Consider the following 21,426-nt stretch of genomic DNA (forward strand, 5'->3'; position numbering starts at 1 on the left):
TGAGGAAGTCAGGCACTTGCTCCCAGTGGAGAGTTTACAGAGAAGTTTGAGAGAGCAAACAGGAAGGGGAAAAATCCCTGAATCTATCGGATATACTCTTCTGGGCTTATGGTATGTGTTGTTCATGGAGCTTACTAGGCAGAGGTAAGAAGCTTTTTTATTGTACCTACTCTTCTACCTCTGATCAGGTATGGACTTTCCATCTCTCTAATTTTTTTCAGAGGTTTTTCTGTGGAACTGGATATGGAAAACACAGCTAGCGTGACTTATCCTTTTCTGTGAACCGTGAAGTTGGCAGTACAGGGTGCTTGTATAGGAACACATTACTTTTAGCTGGTCAGGGCTTCCCATGGGTTGTCAGGTCAATATTCTTCTAATATGAAATTCAGGACTTTTTAAATTATTTGCTCAGGGAAAAGAAGAAAGCTGCTTAAGTGTACTCAGAAATACTGTTCATTACGACGAGCATGCTGGAGTAGAAAACAAAAAGTTCTGTGAAGCACCAGCAAAAATTTGCCTGTTTGGCACTAGACAAGAATGGAGGAGGTTCAGCTGCTGGCTGGAATTGTACTATGGGTATCTGGTAATCCTTATGAGTTAGGAGTTGCTTTACTGTTGTCTGTTAATTTAATTTAGGTTGTTGATTTATTTTTAATCTCAAAGTGTCAGAGAGGTTTTGAAGAAGTTAATGTACCACAGAATCAGTCTCTCAGAAGAGAGAGCTGTGCCTGGTTACTTTTTCTTAGAAAAGTATAAGTTATTATCAAGGAGTAAGAGTCTTTAAAAGAATTAATGAAATGGTGTTTTCTTTATTAGAATAAATAATAGATTATTCAAGGGTTGTATCTGCATGAACAGTTTGGTTGGCAAACCTAAGTTTGTTTTGGCTCTGAGGAGCTACTGTAGTGTTAAGCTTAGCACTAAATAGACTTTACTTGTGTTCACTGGTAACTGTGACAGGAAGCTCTGCTTGTTTTAGCTTAGGAGTAAGACTCAACAAAAATGAAACAGCTTCAGCTTAACTGAATTTTGGTTAAGAAGGTGATGATGCTGTTTGGGTAATGAAATGCTGTGGGAGTACATAAAACTCAGGAGGGAGTAATGCTCTTAAGAGCTGTATCTACTGAATTGGCAGGAGCTGAGCAAAGGGTGCCCCTTAGGTGTGCTGAGTCATCTGCTTAAGCTGTGACATGACTTGTTGTGGGCTGCTGCTGGGAGAGAGCAATGTGAACTTGGTAGTGACGAAACAGCATGTGATGTGTCCATGCTAGAGCATGCTGGGTCCAAATAACATGTTTGTGAGAGAATTTGGGGTGTGCTTGGTACCTGCACCAGGGGACTCCCTCAGAGATTGCACTTAATTCAAACTGAAAGCAGAGTTTTCCTGTGTGTCATCGTGTGTGAAACTTGATGCCAGTGGATGTTGTTACAGACTGTCCCTCATTTTACAAACATCTTTTTGTGAAGAGTTGAATCTGCAAAGGACATGTGGAAGACTCTGGTTGCCACAAACATAACACACCTTGGACTGGAGGCTATTTCAGCCCTCTGCACTGTAGTCCAGCAGAGTAAGGACTGAGTGGTTGTTCCACTGGTTTATGGAATGATCATGTCTTTCTCTGAAGCACTGGCAGGGTCCCAGAGGAGACAGGTCACTGATCTGATTACAGCGTGACATTTCCAGTCGGGGTTGAAGGATGGAATTTCAAGGATTTTTTGGGGGCTGGGAGGCCCAGAAGAGAGGAGACATTTTTCCAGGTGGTTCTAGATGTGGATAAAACAGCTTATGCAGGGCTAAACAGGAGGATGAGACTTGCATACAGGTATTTTATATTTTCAAACTCAGAAATAGCAAAATCAGTCTGTCTCTGGTTTCAGTGTAGTATTCAAGGTCTGTGTCTTGGGGCATCTTCAGTTTTAATTGCACCTTTTTTTTCCTTCCAGTTTAGGTACTGTGGATGTGTCTTTTTAGTTTTTTGCTTTCTTGGGTTTTGACATATCTATTTTCTTCAATCATGCACCAAGAAGTGTTACGGATATGCATTTTACAGTGCTAGAAGCCGTTGAGTGTGAAATACTTAGTGAATTGAGGTGGGTTTAAAATGCCATAATGTTATTGGGAGGCCGGTTATTTAAATAGTTATATCTTTTATAAATTTTTGCATTCTTTGTGTTTTGCTCACCTCTGGTATAATGATGAAGAGAAACATTTTTTTAAAAGCATTGTACTATAAAAGTGAATATACTTTTCCTACTGTATGTGTTGAAGGGAGTGTTCTCTTTCTGTAGTGGTGATGGTTCCAGTTGCAGACAGTGATAATGAAACTGTTTTATTTCCATTGTTTCTATTGTTGCAATGTCTCCTGTTTAAAGTAGCTCTTTGAAGTTAGACACTGGGTTTTTTTCCAGTTATTTTCAAGGTCATAATGAGTCACAAACCTTGATACAAGGCATAGCTATCTTTCACAGTTTCACTTCTTTACATCTGTAAGCTTTGTGCCTGGAAGAGATTTACATTGTATCTCAGTGCTTGGTTCGGCTCCCTTGTCTGAAGGTTGAAGATCTGGTAGGAAAATAGGACCATATATGTAGAAAACTATGGTACCAGCAGTACTTGGTGTGGTGCCAGCTTGTGTGCATGTGGCTTGTGAATCCTCAGTCCCTGTTATGCCATTCCTGTCTTGTGTGGGACCAAAGGAATGCCACAGTTTTGTGCTGATCTGCTGTGGAGATTCATTAGCAGCACAGGGTTTGTTTTTCCAACTGCTGTTGTTTTCTTCTGTGGGGAAAAGGTTGGCTGCATCACACCAGTTAGCTGTCTGTTCCAGCAGCTAGACTGTGCTGAAATAGACGACTTTCTGTGGTTTCTCACAGCTGTATGTTCTATTGTCAGTGCTGTCTGTGGCCTTCCTTTGGCATTTAGGCACCAGGACACAACCACAGACACTGCAGAGTCTCTGAGAGCTGTGCTTATGTATAAGCTTTGCTTCCCTTGTTCCCCAGCCTTTTGAGGTCTGCCTTGATACAGGATCACAGATGCCACTAATTAGTCCCTCCATCTCCCGACTCCCTGAACTTCTCTTTCAGCTGTTGAGTTTGTAAATAAATATGACCTATTTCATTATGCCAGAGGTACAGGTAAGCAGCAACATGGCTCTGTTTGCTGTTTGTTTTTTTTAATTAGTTAACTAATGTTAAAGTTGCATTCAGCTCCTTTCTTCCAGTTCACAGCTTGGGATAGTGGAGTCTCCGTGTTCACATCTGCTTTCTAGACTTGATAGTACAGCTTCATGTTAGCTTCTGACTTTAAATCTCTTCCGTTAGTAAAAAACTTCTTTTCCTGAATGCTTGGCTAATAATTTGTTTTAAATAGACTGTTCAGTTTGTTTCTGAATTGCAGAGGAGTCTGGGAAATTGTTGCTAGATACTCTAATAGCAGTGTGGTCAAAAGGAAGAGCTATGATTCAGCTCTTAAATTTTGAACCTCAATTGATATTTCATAGCACAGCCATACATACAGTAGATTTATCAAGCTGTGTACTGCTCTTTGCAGAAGGAGTTTTGTGGAGTTTCTTGGCAATTTCTGTTGCAGATTGGTTTACAAAGAATAATTCTAGCTTGTTACCAAACTTTACTCAGTATATAAGAGGGCAGGTAGCCGGGGAAGGCTTGGAAGTAAATATGCGGAATGGTTTACGTCATCATCTCTTAGTGGAGTAACCTAAAAGCATAGAAGATTTCATTTGGGTTATGGTGATACAGTAGTAATGGGAATGATTTGACTGTATGCTGACAAGATGGAAAAAAATGACTGATTTACCATTAAAGAGGTATTTTGGAAGGGGGAACCCTGAACAACCTTGACATCTTGTCGTTGTGCAGTTGTGATGGTAGGGTTAACCACATGTGGTGCCTCTTCCTTGTACCACCCTCCCTGGGTAATATTGATTTCTTATTGATTCCTTATTGGCTGGGAACCGGAGGTTGTGTGGCATTGTATATTGTCTTTTGAAGAGAGAAATAATTTTTTTTCCCCCTAGAATCATAAAGCATCCTGAGTTGGAAGGGACTCAGAGGAATCATCATAGTACAGCTCCTTTTCATTAGCTTTGGAGCTAAGGTTAGGTGTTTGATGAAACATGGCTAAAAGCTTAACTAGTAACACTTAATTGTTTACCTCAGCAAAATGATGTTAACTGTGAACAACATTGCACTAAATTCTGAAAAAAAGGAGCCTTTTGTGGCAGAGGCTTTTCAGAGTCTCTATATTAGCGTTATATAAGTTTTTTTTCCTGTTTTAAAATGCCTTGACTCTGAATTGCACAGGTCCTGATATAAAGTTTCTCTCTTCACATTTAGAATGTACATTTTAATTGTAAATGTGTTTTTTAAGCTGAAGATTTGATTAAAAGTTGCTATTTTGCTTTTGTAAGAACCTTCTGTCAGAATAGATGCTAGCAAGCAAGTGTGCAGTCTTTGGTTTGAAACTGAAGCCAGTGTTGTGTGGGAAAGAGAAACTAACACATACGGGTGGTTGGGGTTGGGTTTTTGTTGTTGTTTTGCTGCTTGATCTAGAAACACTGGTTCTGAATCAGTGACTTGCACTTTTTTTTTTCCCCCAAACTCCACTGGTGAAAGTAAGGCAGACATCAGAAATTATTTTATTACCAATTTTCTTTTTGATAATGTTTTTTTCATATCATTTGATCTACCTACTCTTCTACTCATATTTCTCCTCATATGAGTTCTGCTTTTTTCCTGTCCCAAAGGGATATCTTATCTTCCATTCCCTTAGAATGAGTAACATTTGATCTTTTTAGTAATTGATTTGAAAGTGCTAAGTAATAAAGACCTCCCAGCTTTTCTTCCATTGTAGTTTCAGTGTGGTTTCTCAACAGAGTAAAGATGTTGTTTTCTCTGTCAATATAATCTCTAGGCAGGCAATGAATGATATAAATTGAGTTACAAAAGGAATGGTTAAGGAACAATTGTCAGTCTTCCAGTCGTAAATGATTTCTAGAAATGGTCATCCAGCTTTTGAAGGATGGAGGCGCTTGGATGGCAGACAGAGGGCAAGTTAACAATGCTGAATTCCATGCAGGAGTGCATGCAGATTCCCAGGGTATCTGAGATGTGCCTGGATGGGTCCATGTGGCACTGTGCAGCTCAGTACAGATCAGATTGTGTGAAGGTGCTGTAGTAGCAGCACATAGTATCACTGAGTGATGTATGAGAGCTGTATTGCAGTATCTGACTGACCCTGAACCATTTATCCTATCCCCCTTGAGACTTGGGCAGCTCGCACGTTTCCAGAGTCGTGTCAATCCAGAGCCCACTGGACTCTGAAGAAAGGTTGCTTGTGGTAGAGGTTTTGGATGAAGCCTTGTCTAAGCAAAAATATTTAAATAATTAATTAATTATTTATTTTGTACAATAAATATTGTACAAAAGTGGATTAGTGGAATTGTCTTTTTTATTCAAATTTTGGTGATGTCAGTTGGCTCATTTATAAAGAGAGAACATAAAAGCTAAAAGCTAATTTGTCTTAAGACTTCAATGTGATAGTTATCTGTCTTGATTTATTTTAAGCTGTATAGTAGCAGAAGTGGTTTACACTGGCTTTTCCAGTGCCAGAGTCTAGCTGGAACTAAAGCAAGTCATGACTCAATCCAGTATTTAATGTTGGAACTGCACTCCTAATTCAGCTACACCTCGATGAGTGGTTATTTCCCTAGCACAAAGGAGCTCATGTGCCTGTTCCAGTACAGAATGCTGACTTTGTATTTCTTTTTTCTTCTAGGTTATGTTTCACACTATGTGCTGACTGTCTGTACTTACAGAAGATATTTAAAACCAAACAGACTTTTTTGCAAAATTTTGATTCCAGTGGAATCTGTGCTTTAGATTTTTGTCTTGTCAATTAACTTCTGAAGCAATGCCTGTACAAGCTCCACAATGGACGGATTTTCTCTCCTGCCCAATTTGCACACAGACTTTCGACGAAACAATCCGGAAGCCCATCAGCTTGGGTTGTGGCCACACTGTCTGCAAGATGTGCCTCAACAAGCTCCACCGTAAGGCATGTCCCTTTGACCAGACCACTATCAACACTGACATTGAACTCCTTCCTGTGAACTCAGCCTTGCTGCAACTTGTGGGTGCTCAGGTATCCATGCCTTTTTTTTTTTTTTTTTTTTTTTTTAAAATCTGTTTCAGTATTTTCCTTCTTTTAGGAGGACAAGTCAGGAATAATAAAGGATACTGTGTTAATGATGTGAAGAGAAGGCATCTATCTTTTTGTAGATGTCTACAAGAAGTAGTAAAGGTGCCTGGAACAATAGTTTAAATCTTGGTTCTGCTGGTCACTGACTGTGATTTTCGTTACGTCTAATTCTGTGGGCTGTTGCCAGAATGGGTTTGTTGTGTTTCCGTCCTTTTTCCCTGACTCTTACCTAGCCACGCTCTGCCAAAAGGATGAGCTGGATCACTGAGCTTATTTTGTGGGAAGACATTTTTCTGTGGTAGGTTATGTGCTTTACTGTATTCACCCTGTGAGACCTGGGGTTGGTTGTCCCAAAAGCAGGAGGGGAGTGTAAAGAATGTGGGACAGGTCTCTCTGGTAGCAGCCTTCGTACAGCCTCATTTGAAACTATGCAATGGAAATACAACTTCCTGAGCTGACACATTACTCTAAATCCATATTGGTGAGGGAGGGAAGGCTGCTTGAGATTCCCCTTTTTGCTGGAATAGGTACTGGTGAGGTCACTTGAAGTGGTGGTATGAGAGGGATGAGTGGCACTGGTACTGATGACGAGCCCCAAGAAGGGGCAGGGGTGTGTGGAAAGCAGGATCACCCTGCTCAGTTGCAGCAGAGACTTAAGCTGGCAAAAGCTTATTGATGTTAGGTTTCAGGTAGCTCTCTGTGACCTACACCTTCCAAGGATTGTGGTCTTGGGAGAGGAGGGACAACCGATGGGTGAGGAATGAAAATGTAGATGGGATGCAGTTACCATAGAGGGGTTACTGTTTTATTTTGTACTGCTTCAGTGTCTGGGCTAAGTGAAATTAAAGGCAGCAGAAAAATTCAATGAGATACGTAGTTTGGGGAAAAGGAAAGAATTGTGGAAGAGCTGTAAAAGGGGTGGGGGAAAGAGAGATGTTCTTATGTTGCTTTTTATTAGGCACTGGGACTTACAGCTCCAGATGTGATTTTGCCACTTGTTAGTTCATCAAGTAATATGGCAAATTTGTTGTTTTTCTTTCTTGGCGTATGGCCCAGTGGTTATTTCAGAAGCTCAAAATCAAATGGTGTTTCTGGCTGTGCTAAGTGACTCATCCTGCTCTGCAAGAGGAGGCAGTGAGATTGTGCACTCCAATTTCTGTGATATGCTGCCATCTTTGAAGAGCTTTTAAGCAGTATGAAATCTGTGGGTGATGTCATTAAAAATGTTGTAATTCTCTTTCTCTCTTATATGCTCTTCCTTCCTCTCTGCAGTTTCTTGAATAGTTCCAGTTGCATCTGAATGTCCACATTTGTGATAAATGTCTTTTTTTTCCCCTTGCATTTTTTGGTTGTTTTGTGTGCATTTGTTAAGCTTTATGAGAAGCTGTATGATAACTTCAACTTGACCTCTGCCGGAATTAAATTTTTATAAAAACAAGATTCTCTGGAATGAGGTGGAAACCCACCCTACCTCTGTATAGGTAACTGAGAATTTTTTTCTGGTTTTCCTAGGTAGCCAGACAGAGTTTTCTCGTCCATGTGTGTGAGGTATGAAGAAAGGTTTTATAGTAGAGTGTGTCTTGAGAGCATTCTGAACTTTGGGTTCTGACTTTGCACTAATGACATCATCTTATGCTCCCTTTTTGTCTGAAAATTTTTTGTCATTAAGATTCACAGGACCATGTTTCATCATGACCTTAAAGCTGCAAATGCCAACAAAAGATACATTATTCCAACCCCTGTTCCTTGCCACTCATTTCTGATTGTTTGCTACTCCCAGCATTCTGTTACCTGTAACAATAACCACGGATCCTAGTTGGGTATTTATTACTGACAAACTTTCCCCTTAAGAGAAGTTTGAACCACCTTTCCTGCCAGCTCCTAATTTCAATGAGCATGTGAATGAAATCAGTGTTCGGTATAGCTTGCTCTCCTTTCTCTTCCCTTTCCCGTCCTGGCACCTGTTGGTAGTGTTTACGAGACACTGGACTACTAGAAAATAAATACACTACTTTGCTGTGAAGGACAGGGAAACAATTGCTATTTTCCAATAGACTGTGTAAGGCCATTTAGAAAAAAATCTTTTTACAGAAAAAGGCTTGATTAAAGACAGATTAAGAAAAAAAAGGGTACTTTAGAGAAACTAGTGATTTTGAACTGTCCCACTAAGAGAGTGCACTCTTCTGCTGTTTCAGCAAAAATAGTCTGTGAGTAGCAATCCAGCTTTCAAAGCATGAGTAGGTGTCAACTTCAGTTGAAACCAGTTTTGTTTTTTCCACTTCCGGATTTAGTTTCAGGAACATGTATGTGTCATTAGTGTCCCTTAATCTCCAACAAACCTTTGTACACCTTAACCTGAGTCCACAGAGACCTATAGTACTTTATTTGTAAATGCTAAATTCCAAAAAAACAGGTTTCATTTTAGAAGAAAATACAGTAAAGCACAACTAAAGCTTTTATCTATGAGGGGGAAGAACAGTTTGTTCTTTTCCCTTTGGAGTGACTTCTGGGGAATTCACACATTTATACATGTTAAGTGCTTTTTTTCTGGAGGTGGAGGAGGAGACCAGGCAGTTTAAAGAAACAAATCTATTCTGCTGTAACTGGCAGCAGTGACAGGATTCCAGGGCAAGTCACTTCGGCTTTTGCACAAGCACAGCGGGTGAAATAAGCAGGATTGTACTTCTGGGAAAAACATACTGAATTTGTCACACAGTTACCCAGGAAAGCAGTAACATGTTTCTCTGACAGTAGCATTCTCTCTCTGGATAGATTTTGTCACTCTAATGGTGAAAAGAGTTGGTTTCTTGAATTAGACTCTTTCTGAGTTTTCCCTCTCCCCACCCCTTTCTGAAAATGAAACCCATTGCCCAGTTTATAGCCACCCTTGGTGTGAAAATTAACTGTTGCAGACTCAGATTTCTGCCTGCTCCCCTGTAGCATAGTACACATCAACACCGGTTACAGGGGCTGTTCTGGAAGGCAGTGGTCAAAGAATCACAGAATGGCTTGGGTTGGGAGAGACTTTAAAAGCCATCTCATTCTAGCCCCGTGCTGTGGGCAGGGACAGCTTCCACTAGACCAAGTTTCTCCAAGGCCGATCCAACCTGGCCTTAGACACTTGCAAGGATGAGATAGTCACAACCTCTCTGGTTAGGTAGCTCAGGCCATGTCTAGATAAGTTTGGCTGCATAAGATGAGGTGGGGGGGAAAGGGATCATAAGGGGAAGATAAGAATTATTACTCCTGGGGAAGCTGGACATAGCTGAGTACCTAAGCAGGAGTTGTGAGGGAAGGACGACACAATGGCGTTGGACACAAATCAACAAGGCGTTCATAGCATACCTTGCTTCTTAGATTGCCTGGGTAAAGGAATCCTTTAAGTTTTTTTCTGTGGGAATAAGGTTTTGAGTTTTAGCTAATCAAGCATCCACATATGACTGACTATATGTAACTATTTCAAGTGTTCACCTGGCCAGTGTTTTGAGGGTACCTAATCATGGATCTGTTGTCTAAGCTCTTCCCTCATGTATTTTTAACTCACGAAACAGCAGCATGCTCATTCCAAACAGGTGACGCAGAATGGCAGAAATGCCTGTGGTGCTTTAATTTTGGCATAGTCTCCTGCTGGACATGATAAATATGATTCTAGACATTAGGCATTGGAGTTGTGCATGATGAGAGACTCGGTGGCATGATCTTAACTCACAGCCCTTTCAAAAGGGGAAGATTGCAAGTGCAGAGCTATTAGAGTCATGTTTGATAATTTTTTATTGTAACTTGGTGAAATGAAGTGCCACAAAAGAGGAATTATCTGTGTAAAAAGTTGTCTTTGATGTAAACTTTTGAGGAGCTGAAGATCATAGGTTTTGGGTTTTGTTTGGTTTCTTTTGGCAGGAAGCAAATCATCCATTTGCAGGGAGGGGGAGGGAAATATTGCTAGAAACAGTTTTCAAAGCATACAAAAAGGGTTTGTTTTGTTTAATATGTCCTCATTCTGTGCAATTAGACATCCATTGGTAATTACTGACAACTCAAGCAGACTTCCTTCATCAAATTACACTTAAATCACCACTTCAAAATCACTGCCTGGTATGAGATGATGCTTTAGCATTCTTTTCCGGTTCCCTTCCTTATGCTGTCATAACCTGTCTCTTCCCACAGCCACAAGCCATGCTGATGGGTAACATTCCGCTGCCAGGATACTTGGCAGTCACTGGCAAAGCAGATACATGCAAAATCACAGATTTAAAGCAATCAAACATCTGAGATCATTTTTCTGTCTTGCTCTCATCCCCTTTGGGAAGTGTTGATTACATGATATGAATATATTTGCAGTGGAAACTGTCATAAGGGTGTGATGTCTGAGAGAATGGAATATGGAATGAAGGTGAAAATAACGAGTTCATTCTGTGGGGCATCTATTCTGAGGCTCCTGAGAGGCATTGTAAACAGCAGTGGCCATAGGGTCATGCATGCTATTAAAAGGATATTTTGGGAAGGAGGAGTGAAAATGCTTTGGAGTTCAGTTATTTCACAATTGTCCCTCAACAATTCCATGATGGAGCCAAACTCAAAATGCACATTTCCTGTCACTTTTATGAATTATGGCTTTATGATTTTTCTCTTGGTAGATGCTGTTCTTATAATCATTCTAATGCTAAAATATTAAAATAAGTCTTGGAAGTACATATAATAGAACCAGCAAAAGGAAAATTACTTGTAAATTTTATTGTGAGGTGCATTGCATGAGTGAAGTGTGTGTGCATGAGAAATAAATTCTCGTCTCCTGAACACTCCTGAAACCATAGAAAAAACATACTGTTTTACTCTTCAGTACTACACTTACTCCAGTTTAAGATGAAAGTTTAATCTCTTTTCGGCTCATTTTGCAAACAGTACAGTTGCACAAAGCATTTAGATTTTTACATTGAAGCTTCCCGTGAAAAGAGAAGGAATGGGAATGATATGCAGATAGTGTGTGAATAGCTTGATTAGCTCTTGGAAGTTTTTCTCTTCCAGCTTTTCCCTGGGGGGAGGGGAAGCTTTTTGTTAGTTGCCTAGACAGTCCTTGTGTCTCTCTGGTGGAGTTGTGCTGTGTCTGGCATTCCGAACCACTGCTCTGAATGTGTACTAAACCCTCTTCAATTCAGGGTTGAAATCCAGGCCTGAACATGACTTCCTGTCCTACATCTGTTCTGAGCCTCCTTTGTCTGCTGGGGGTTGTGATGCTGTTGTTGTATTTTGGGTTGTCACCGGTGCTAGATGGAATGCTGGCAGGAGCAAGTAGGAATTTGCACAAAATGTATGACAGCAGTAAATAGGGCAGAGATGGTGCAGTGTCTGGACACATATGCTTGAGAAGTGTCATTTGCTCAGTAAGTCATTTCTGCTATGCAACTTCCCTGGCAAGAGCAGACTGCTAAAATGGCAATGCCTTTGAAAAGGTGGTGGTGGAATATTCTGTTAAGATGCAGGCAAATATTGCAGGAGTTAATAATTGTTCCCCAAATCCTAAGAAACCACTCGAGATAAGGCTGTTGTGATGGTTTACTGCTGATCACTCTAATAGAGTTGCAAAATCTCCTTTTGCTGAAAGTGTTCTTGCTTACAGACGCAAAAACCTCTCAAACCGAAAACCCAAAATACCCCCGAACAAATGCTGGCCCAAAATTAAAACGAAAACCCCACAGAACATCACAAGTTAACTTCTGTCAGTGAAAAGTATCGAGGCTAACCTTGTCTCAGTGTGATTGAACTTGGGTTTGTTTGTCTCTTTAGAAGGAATGAAAGCCTAGATCACACACAGCCTCTATCTTGTTTATGTTAGTTTTTGGGATGATACTAACTATGTTAATTGCAGCTGATATGTTGCAGTCTGAGACTTTTCTTTGTTGCCTGCTGGAAAAGCAAGGTAGTAACTTTATATTTTGCTCTACTTGTCAAATGAGAAACTTAGCATGGTGAAACTGTTGCCTAAGGAGAAGTGTGATCATATGGTTGAAGCATCGCTTTCTATTAAAATTGATAGGAAAGCTGGTCACAGTGATGATGGCAACTATATATGTGTTTGTATATATTTTTTATATATTTTTTCTGCTTTTATTTGGTGCTGCTGTCATAATGCTGCTCTTGCCATGGCTGGATTATACACGAAGGTGAGCAGGTTTGTAGCTGTATTTAACTGAAGCATTAAAGGCTTTTCCTTTTAGATTGAAGGCTTGGGTTGATCCCTGTAAGCAGCTATGTAGGATTAGTGTGCTGTTATTACCACTGGTATGGGGATTGACTTGGAAATAGTAGTCTGAGATCAATGTGCACTTTGGCAGCATATGTAAAAAGTGCTTGTCTTTAGTCTTTTGACTAAATGGGGGAATTCCAATTCTCTGTACTGTCATCTTGGATTGAATGCTGAACAGTGATGTCGGGAAGTGTTAGAGTACAGTGCTATACTGCACCCCCAAATTTGATGAAAGCTTTAAGAATTTATGAAGAGAACAGTAGAAACAAAATTTTAACTTGGGGGAGGGGTTGTCCAAATGCCTTGGAAAAATCCTGATTTCTGGTGAATGTCTGGAAGAAGAAATAAATGTCACCTGACAAAAAAACAACACAAAACAGAAAACCCCCAAGAATGTAATTGGCCTCTATCGTCAGATAAATACTCATGGGGTGTGTTCATATGCACTAGATAGGATAACTTGGTCATGCTGCTTTGTGACTGGGTCTAGTCAGAATATGTTCCAAGGGTGTCTTAGTGTATTTGCTGCTAAGTCTTTCCTCCAGTAGTCTTAAGTAGCTGCAGTCACTTACCCGTGGATGATTGTAGAGCTGTGAGGCCCTAGATACAAATTTGTACTTACCAGCAGACCAGAGTTGTTCTCCTCCTTTTTTTTTTTTTTTTTTTTTTTTTCCCTCTGAGCTTTTTGGCCAGTCAGCTTTGGGGATGTTTCAATGTGTTCTGTTTTAGCCAAAGTTTTATAGTTATAGGAAGTGCCAGGTTAAGCCTTCTGCTTCTAGTTCCTTTCAGCTGCTAAATAAAAGAAGTCTACTAAACATAAGTTCTGTCTTTTGGTTTTCATTTTCACTGGGGTTTTTTTATGCTATTTGCTCAGTAAATAAGCTGAAAAAATGCTTACTAATATAGAAAAATCACAGAAGGGGGGGAAAATCCAGGAAATGCATTATAGTAAGAAGTGTTTATAAGCATGGTTGCCACTTATTTATACATATTCATAGAAGATGTACATGTCATCTCTCTTCAGGTTCCTGAGCAGCAGCCGATTACTTTATGCAGTGGAGCTGAAGATACCAAGCATTATGAGGAGGGCAAGAAATGTGTGGAAGAATTGGCATTGTACCTCAAACCACTCAGCAGTGCAAGAGGTAGTTCCTGCATTGCTTCCTTGGAAAATGAAAGCAAAAAACCAAATAAGATGCAAAACAAACTATCCAAATTATTAGTTTGTATATTTGAAAAATAGATATAAACCTAGTTTAGAAACAAATTTAAACAGATTTCTTACACATTAAGGTTATGTTTTCCTGGAGGGGAGGGGGGTGTAGAATTGGAAGGTGTCAAAAATAATTCAGAGGAAAGGCTGAGGTGTTTGGCCATGGTGTAGTGAGTTGAGACAAACATTTGATCTTTGCAGAGTAAGTAAAAATAGATAATTTTGCCCTTTTTTTTCCAGTTCTGCTTTGTGATAACTGTAGTAATGCAGCTCTTCTGTAGAAGATAAATGAACTGATATGAGAAAATTACTGCTTATAAGATAGATAAGGAAAGTTATAAGTAATACTTTGTTTATACAAGGTCATATACAAGAGCTGGGTCAATCTGGGTAATTTTAGTGGTTTGGTCCAAAATACTCATTACTATTTACCTTCTGTGAGATAAGAATTAGGAGAAAAGCAGAGCAGGCACCAAACTTGAAAGAATATAAAGAAGTTTATTAACAGACCTAAAAGAAGAAAAAAAATCATACCACACCTTCAGAACACTTCTCCTACCCCCCACCTTTCTCCCTTCTCCCACTGACAATGTAAAAAGACAACCCTTGAGATGTTCAGTCTGTTTACCACTTCCATAATAACCTTGTTCAGTCCATTTAGGAAGAGGAGTATCTCTTGCCCATGCTATGAAAACATTATCACAATGAGACAGCCGCCTGGGTTGGTTCTCTGCTCGCATGTGAGTCTCTTCCACTCCCCAACTTGCAGCTTTTCCCACAACTGCTTTCAAGGGTCCACTCTTGAATTACTGGGGTACGATTTTAAGGTTGAGCCATTCAGAAACAAAAGTTCTCTTCACCCATCTCTGGGAGCATTTCATCTCTAAGAACAGAGGCCCTTCTCCTTCCCTGGGAGCAAAGGGTTCTCCTCATCCTCATCTCTAGGACTATCTCTGGGAGCATCTCTAGGAACTGAGGTTTTCTCCTTTTCCATTTGGAGCAAAAGTCCTCATTGCTTCCATCTCTCCCTATTCAAACTTCTCATGAAATTACAACGGGTACTCTGATATATCATAGCTTCACAACAGAATTTCAGCTTTAAGCATCTCCTCTTTCTCTTCCCTCAGGTTTTCAGCTCTTCATAGCACTAAAAGGGTTAATCTCACCTAGGCCTTGCAGCTGGAATGTCACTGATCGATGTTGGTCACATGACCTCTGCCAGACAGCGGAGCAGCTTTAGCTGAATTTTGGCCACCCTGGAGAGGGGGAGCTGAGCCGCTCCGGCTGCAACATAGCAGGGCTGTGGGCAGGGTTCCGTGGGTGGAACAGGGCCCATTGGCTCCAGGATGGCCATGGCCCACCCTGGCCTGGCCCGAGCAGGGCCTGGGCCAGGCCCGCTGGCCCCCCGCACGGGGCCCGCAGCCACCTGTCCCAGCACCGGAAATGAGAGATGGGATCTGCCTGAGGTTTGTCTATTCTTAAGTGTGTATCACAGAGGCGGTCACAATTTTAAGTGGCTCAAAGAATTGTCCATATTCAAAATGTCCAGCTGATAGGTTCTGTTAGGTCACAGAGGAAGCTGTAAGCACCCCTTTGCAAGAACATTACTTCCAGGACTATGCTTGCTAACCCATGACAGTAATTCCAAGTTAGCAAACCTGCACTGTGTTGAAGAGTATGGATATAATATATATTACATGTGCTGGATTTGGACAGTTTGTCAGCCCAGGTAGTGAAGTTGAGCATCATGGGCATCAGGTTTTCAAAAATTAATTTTTTTGAGAAGCTGTCTGAGTCTTTTGCAACCAGTGCAATGTGACAGTAGTTTCACTCTGGGAAGTGGTGGCCCAGTGAACAAGCTCTGGCTGTAGAGCAAACTCAGCATGGCAGCTGTATGTCTAGTGAGTCACTCATTCCTTTTACCTGAATATAGTGGCTCTCAGCATGTTTGTGATTCAGAGTTTTGGCACATAATTAAACATTACCCAAGCAGTTCAGGACTCATGTAAGCTCTCAACCAAAACAGTGAAGATACCGCATGTAGGCAAGAAATGAAATGTGTTGTGAAAACAAACAAATGTCCAAGTGATCCCTAAAGTCCATTAATAAGGGATGAACTGGGAATCTGTACCGGAGAGTGTGGAACAAACTACCAGCATGGGGAAAGGATTCACTACAGGTTCCATCTTCTTAAAAAGCCGGATCAGTCAATCACAAAACTTAAGCCTGTGGGGAAGCTGACTCCCAGAAGACTATTTTTATTGCCAAGTGAAACAATCTGGCAGAAATTAACTTCTGATATGCCTTGACTAGTATTCCCTTTGACAAATGGACACCAGGAGAACTAGGTTTGCACTTGTCCAGTAGAGTCACTGAAGGCTAGCACAAGTAGAGGAATATAAGGTAGCTTATTCTGTTTCATTTTGTTTTGAAGGTGTGGGTCTTAACAGTACTACTCAGAGTGTGCTGAGTCGTCCCATGCAGAGGAAACTTGTGACATTAGTACATTGCCAGCTGGTGGAGGAGGAAGGGCGGATCAGAGCCATGCGTGCAGCACGGTCACTGGGTGAAAGAACAGTCACAGAGCTCATTCTCCAGCATCAAAACCCTCAGCAGCTCTCCTCCAACCTCTGGGCTGCAGTGAGAGCCAGAGGGTGCCAGTTCCTTGGGCCAGGTAAGTGACATTGCAGTATCACAGCTGTACTAGAAGCAATTTAGAACTGAGCAGTTGATAAATGCCTGTCCAATTGCCTAAGTGATTTTATTAAGCAACAGGTAAATTTCTGAATAGTAGCCTGCAGAATTAATTATGCATCTGTTGGGCTGCTGCTGTTGGGTTTTCTCATAGTTTTAATGCTTTTTCAAGTCTCCTGTAAAATTCAGAATAGGTGTCCTTCTGTTCTTGTAATAAGATAAATGACACATTGCTTCTCACTTGCTATTCCTTGAACACCTTTCTAGAAAAAATAAGGTTACTGGAAGTGACTGGCATGGCTTCTTTTCCTTCTCTCGCAATAAACATACAAAGCAGTTGTGGGGATAGATTTGTTACAGTTACATGTGCACATTTTTAAGAAATTGTGTATTTATAAATTAAAATACTAGAAAGAAATCAATGTTGTTTAAAAAAAAAAAGGTCTCATTATTGAAAATACAGACTTCACTTGTTGAGTATTGAAATATGAAGCCAATTTCTTAAAGAAAAAATAGTGAAGCTTTTCCTGACTGAAACAGATGAACTTTGAGATACTAACTTTCATACCACTTCAGGAAGGAGAGAGGTTGGTTACATAGCAAAATAGTGGTGCTGCAGTCTGGTTGATTGGTGTGGGCACTCGGTGGTATTTTTTTTACTTGCATGGGAATGAACCTTGTTCTTCCTTTGCCTGTCAGCTTTTTCTTCTGGGATAAGTGTGGGGCATAGGCAATACACTTTGAAAACTCATATTAATGATCAAGAGGTGTACAGACAGGAACAAAGGAATCTTATTATCAGATGATACCCAAAATAGATTATGTAGTAGTAGTAACAATAATGATAATAATAATAATACAATTTAAAAAATCATAATAATGATAGTTAATTTTAAAGGTAAAAAGTCGTATTTTCCTGGGTCACAGTCTGGGAATCTGGAAGGGTTCCTTCTCTCTTTGCCCTCCCTTTTTGCTCAGCTCCCTTTTTTCTCTGTGGGTTTATGTGTCTGTTGGTGGGAGTTTTTAGCTGTTATCCCAATTGTAGGTGAACAAGAAACTGCTAAAATTTTGCTTAGGCTTCTCTCATCCTTTGTCTCTTTTTGCATTTCCCCTGACTCTCAGCAATGCAAGAGGAGGCTTTAAAGCTGGTTCTGCTGGCTTTGGAAGATGGATCTGCTCTGTCACGAAAGGTCTTGGTTCTCTTTGTGGTGCAGAGACTGGAGCCGCGATTCCCTCAGGCTTCCAAAACTAGCATTGGGCATGTTGTCCAGCTCCTTTACAGAGCCTCATGCTTCAAGGTATGAAGAAGATTCTGCCTGGAGGTTTCATAATACTATGAAAACCATTGGTTTTCACTTTAAATTTTCATTGTCCTGTAACATTAAATGTGCCTAAAAATACGTGTAGTTAGAGAAAGTATTGCTCATTATGTCCCACATGAATTTAGAGAGTTCTTTGTTGTTCAGCTATGATGGCAGTGTAGGCTGAAACAGTGACGTGAAGCTGTGAAGTTAGGTTTTGCCTCTGTTCAGTTTCGTAGAGGCACAGTTACAAAACCTGTATATAAGGCAGCATACTTACCTTCTTAGAAGTGGCTTAAAGCTGAAAAATTCCTAATTCTATTAATTCAGTTGTGGTGTTGTTAGAATCAAAGAAATAGGAGACTTCTGGCTGTCAGCTGTAAGAAGAAAACTGAAACTGCTTAATGTGCTTTACAGTATTTAATATCTCTTACTGGATGCTCAACTCAAATGTCATTTCCTTTTGCTAAATTAGTAGAAAAATGCTTTGTTTTTGCTAATTGTACCCTCAAGCAAAATTCTGCAATGCAAACAAAATATTTTGATTGAAGGTGTGGATGCTGTAAAGTCATTTAGGAAGTGTGACACTTCGACCAATGTGAGTCACAGTCCAAGTAAATAATGCTTTGTATCCATTTTATAGTAGTTTCACTATATGAAGCGTGTGTTACTTTAGTAGGAACTGGTGTTCACTGAGTAGTGTCACAGTTGATTTTAGTTTGGGAGAGGGACTTAGTTGCTGACTGAAGACATCACCTACCTTGGACTTCACATAATCTTGGGCTTATCCTGCTTAATTGTATTTGGCTCATTTCTCCTTACTAGGTGACCAAGCGAGATGAGGATTCCTCCCTGATGCAACTGAAGGAGGAATTTCGGACTTACGAAGCTCTGAGAAGAGAACATGATTCCCAGATAGTTCAAATAGCTATGGAAGCAGGTTTGCGCATTGCACCAGACCAGTGGTCCTCGCTGTTATATGGAGACCAGTCTCACAAATCCCACATGCAGAGTATCATTGACAAGGTAAAGCCACCTAAAATCAGCCCAAGTCCATCTTGTTTGCAACTGTAGTAGGTTTAAATGTTTGTAACATTGAACTTAGAAACTGTGCCCACATGGACTTGCCCATTAATCATTTGTCCTGTTATTTCAAAGCCTGTTATGCTCTAAATAATTAGAATATGTATTTGTAACCTAATGAATCTTGCTCCCTCTACCATCCTGACATTTCTTGCTACTTTACTTCTTTCTGCAGATGGAAACCCACAAAGTTTAGCTAAACAATTGGTATGTGACCTTTATGAACAGCTGATAAGTGCCAGTGTAGTGACAGAGGCTAATGGTCCATGTTTCCGGGCAGGAAATTAGAGCATAAGTTGGAAAAAAAATGAGTCCCCATGTCTGTATCTGAAGTAAGACAGAGAGGTAAAAGCACATTTCCTAAATAAAATACTTAAGCTCTGGAAATGCCCAGATCTCTTTGCATTCAGAAACAACATAGGATAAATGCACTTTAAGATTAGGGGACTCATTTGTAAATGCCTAAATTAGGTGGGAAGAACTGAACATTGTTGAATGGCTACGAAAGCTGTGAAACAACTGCTTTGTCTGCTGTGCAAGAGGATTAGTTTCAAGATGGGTCTGCTATGTATTTATGCCCTTGCCCACCTTTTCAAGTGTCCTGCCAAACATCTCCTGAAGGACCTAGGTGGAATTAAGGGTGTTAAATACTGGAATTATGTGATGTTAGGAGATGGAACATTGCTAGCTATCTTTTCCTTCGACTATCTTGTTCTTTATTTTCTGCTTGCTGTGCTCCGTTTAAAGCAGGGTGCCAACCTGTTGGTTTGGGGATTGGAGATATTAGACTCTCCAGAAATCTAAATTAAATGGTTTCTAATATGGCCCATTTTTTTTCCTGGGTGGCAGCACAACACAAAAGAAATAGATTTTATTGCTAGCAATAATACCAGCCTTTATTTTGTCTATTTAGAGGTGTAATTTAATGCAGTGTCAAAGAACTGTGCATTCTTGATAGAAAGGGTTCGCTGGAATGGGCTTCTGTGAAAGATGTTAATATTCAGTTTTGGGAGACAATTCTTGTGAGCTTGTGGAGCAGCCTTCAGAAACCATGAGGATTACTATGCCTGTAGAAAGTTAATTATGATAATTTTTTTAAGTTGCAGACCCCAGCCTCCTTTGCACAGAGTGTTCAGGAATTAACTATTGCTCTTCAGAGGACTGGAGATCCAGCTAACCTGAATCGTCTTCGACCTCACCTAGAACTCCTGGCAAATATTGATCCCAGTCCAGGTAAATCTGGATGTTTTTATGAAAACGTTTAAGTTCAGCAAGATGAGGTTAATACTGTTCAAGGATTGAAAGCTGATCATCAAGTGTAAGGAAACATCCTTCTGACTCAACTTGAGAGTTTTGGATTCCAAAGTAGAATTTTGATAGACTGAAGAGAGAGAAGCTGGGCAAAAGTCAGTGTAGACAAGAATGGTTTGTTACCCTATGGAATTTAGTATTTTTCTTGTTCATATGTAGTTCTGCAAAGGTAGGAAAGAGTCTGGGAAGTGGAAGATAGTTGGAAAGAATTTAACTGAGAAATAAAACCTAAGCTGTTGACAGAGGAGAGAAGGATAGAAATTGTTGAAAAAGTCAGCAGTGCTGTGAGGATGGACCACCTGAGGGGGAAGGAAAGGGACAGAACAAAGTCCTATGGCTGAAGTTTTATTTTATACCTGCTAAAATTTGTAATATCAGTATTATATATCAAAATAGTAAAAAGATACAAACTACAACTTCAGGAGATGAGAAGTTGTGCTTTGTTTAAACAAACAGAAGTTAAACTTCCTTTCCAACGAGGACCAGCTGTACTTCACAGCTAAAAGAAATGCAGTGCTTTCTTCCCAAATCTTTCATATTGGAACAAGCTGGGGACAAACCTGTGTACTGCAAATTTGTTAGCAAAAAACTGATATGGAAAGTGGCATCACTAATAGCCTCCCTTGGTTTCACTAACCAGGTCTGGTCTTTGTGGTTTTTTCTGTACTGTTGAGTTGCCTAAAGAACAGCAGGGAAGCACACTGAAGCACTTCTGGAAGAATTTAGTCCCTGTGAGTGGAATATAATGTAATTAATTCTGCTAAAGATCTTGAAAGGCACTTTGAACTGCTGTGCTTTGCAGCAGAATGTGCAGGCACACAGTGGGAGTGTCAGCTGCTGGAACAGATTCAAAAACTTAGAAAAGTAAATCGGCTAAAAAGAAAAGGTGCTCCTATAGAATTGAGACTGTACAGTTTATTCACGGTGTTTTAGATGGTGGTCTGATTCATAGATTTGCCTTTTGATGTTTTTTTCCACATGAGAAGCATTAATTTCTGTTGTTGTTCCATGTCTGTGCTGGTGTAATCAGGCCAGCGATGACCGTATTCATATGGAATGATTTTACCTTCAGGAGTCTGAATGCAAAGAGGGATTTTGAACCTGATGTTTTTCATTGTGAGAAGAGTTTGTGCAGTGCCTTTACTCTGGAGTTCTGAAATGTGAAAGTTCTTGTAGAAGGAAATAATTTGATATGCTAACTATAGTCTTACTGACTCATTTGCTATTTTGTGCAGTTCGGTCTTAAGTTTGTAGATACCGCTATTCTGTAAGAGCTAAATGTCCCAGAATTAAGGTGCTGGATGCCTTTTATCTACTGGTAAAACATTTTTTATAAATTTGCCTAGTCAAGTTTTGTGAT

The 21,426-nt window shown here is 40.2% G+C and overlaps 1 protein-coding gene across 6 annotated transcripts in view; it reads left to right on the plus strand.

Annotated features, from left to right (window-relative positions):
* The window catches only part of RC3H1 (ring finger and CCCH-type domains 1), a 74,858-nt gene that overhangs the window by 16,166 nt on the left and 37,266 nt on the right, over positions 1-21,426 (plus strand). For 5 of the 6 annotated variants that reach the window (XM_017736468.1, XM_008635378.2, XM_017736464.1 and 2 more), the window contains 6 exons: positions 5,801-6,166; positions 13,489-13,609; positions 16,112-16,351; positions 17,494-17,669; positions 18,498-18,698; positions 19,856-19,988. In XM_017736468.1, coding sequence (XP_017591957.1) covers positions 5,936-6,166; positions 13,489-13,609; positions 16,112-16,351; positions 17,494-17,669; positions 18,498-18,698; positions 19,856-19,988 — 1,102 coding nt within the window. In that variant the 5' untranslated portion in view covers positions 5,801-5,935. Of the gene's footprint in view, positions 1-5,800; positions 6,167-13,488; positions 13,610-16,111; positions 16,352-17,493; positions 17,670-18,497; positions 18,699-19,855; positions 19,989-21,426 lie in introns of those variants that run through there. The other variant, XM_017736465.1, reaches the window with a different exon arrangement.

This window comes from Corvus brachyrhynchos, unplaced genomic scaffold (genome assembly GCF_000691975.1).
Source record: "Corvus brachyrhynchos isolate BGI_N302 unplaced genomic scaffold, ASM69197v1 scaffold155, whole genome shotgun sequence".
NCBI lineage: Eukaryota > Metazoa > Chordata > Aves > Passeriformes > Corvidae > Corvus > Corvus brachyrhynchos.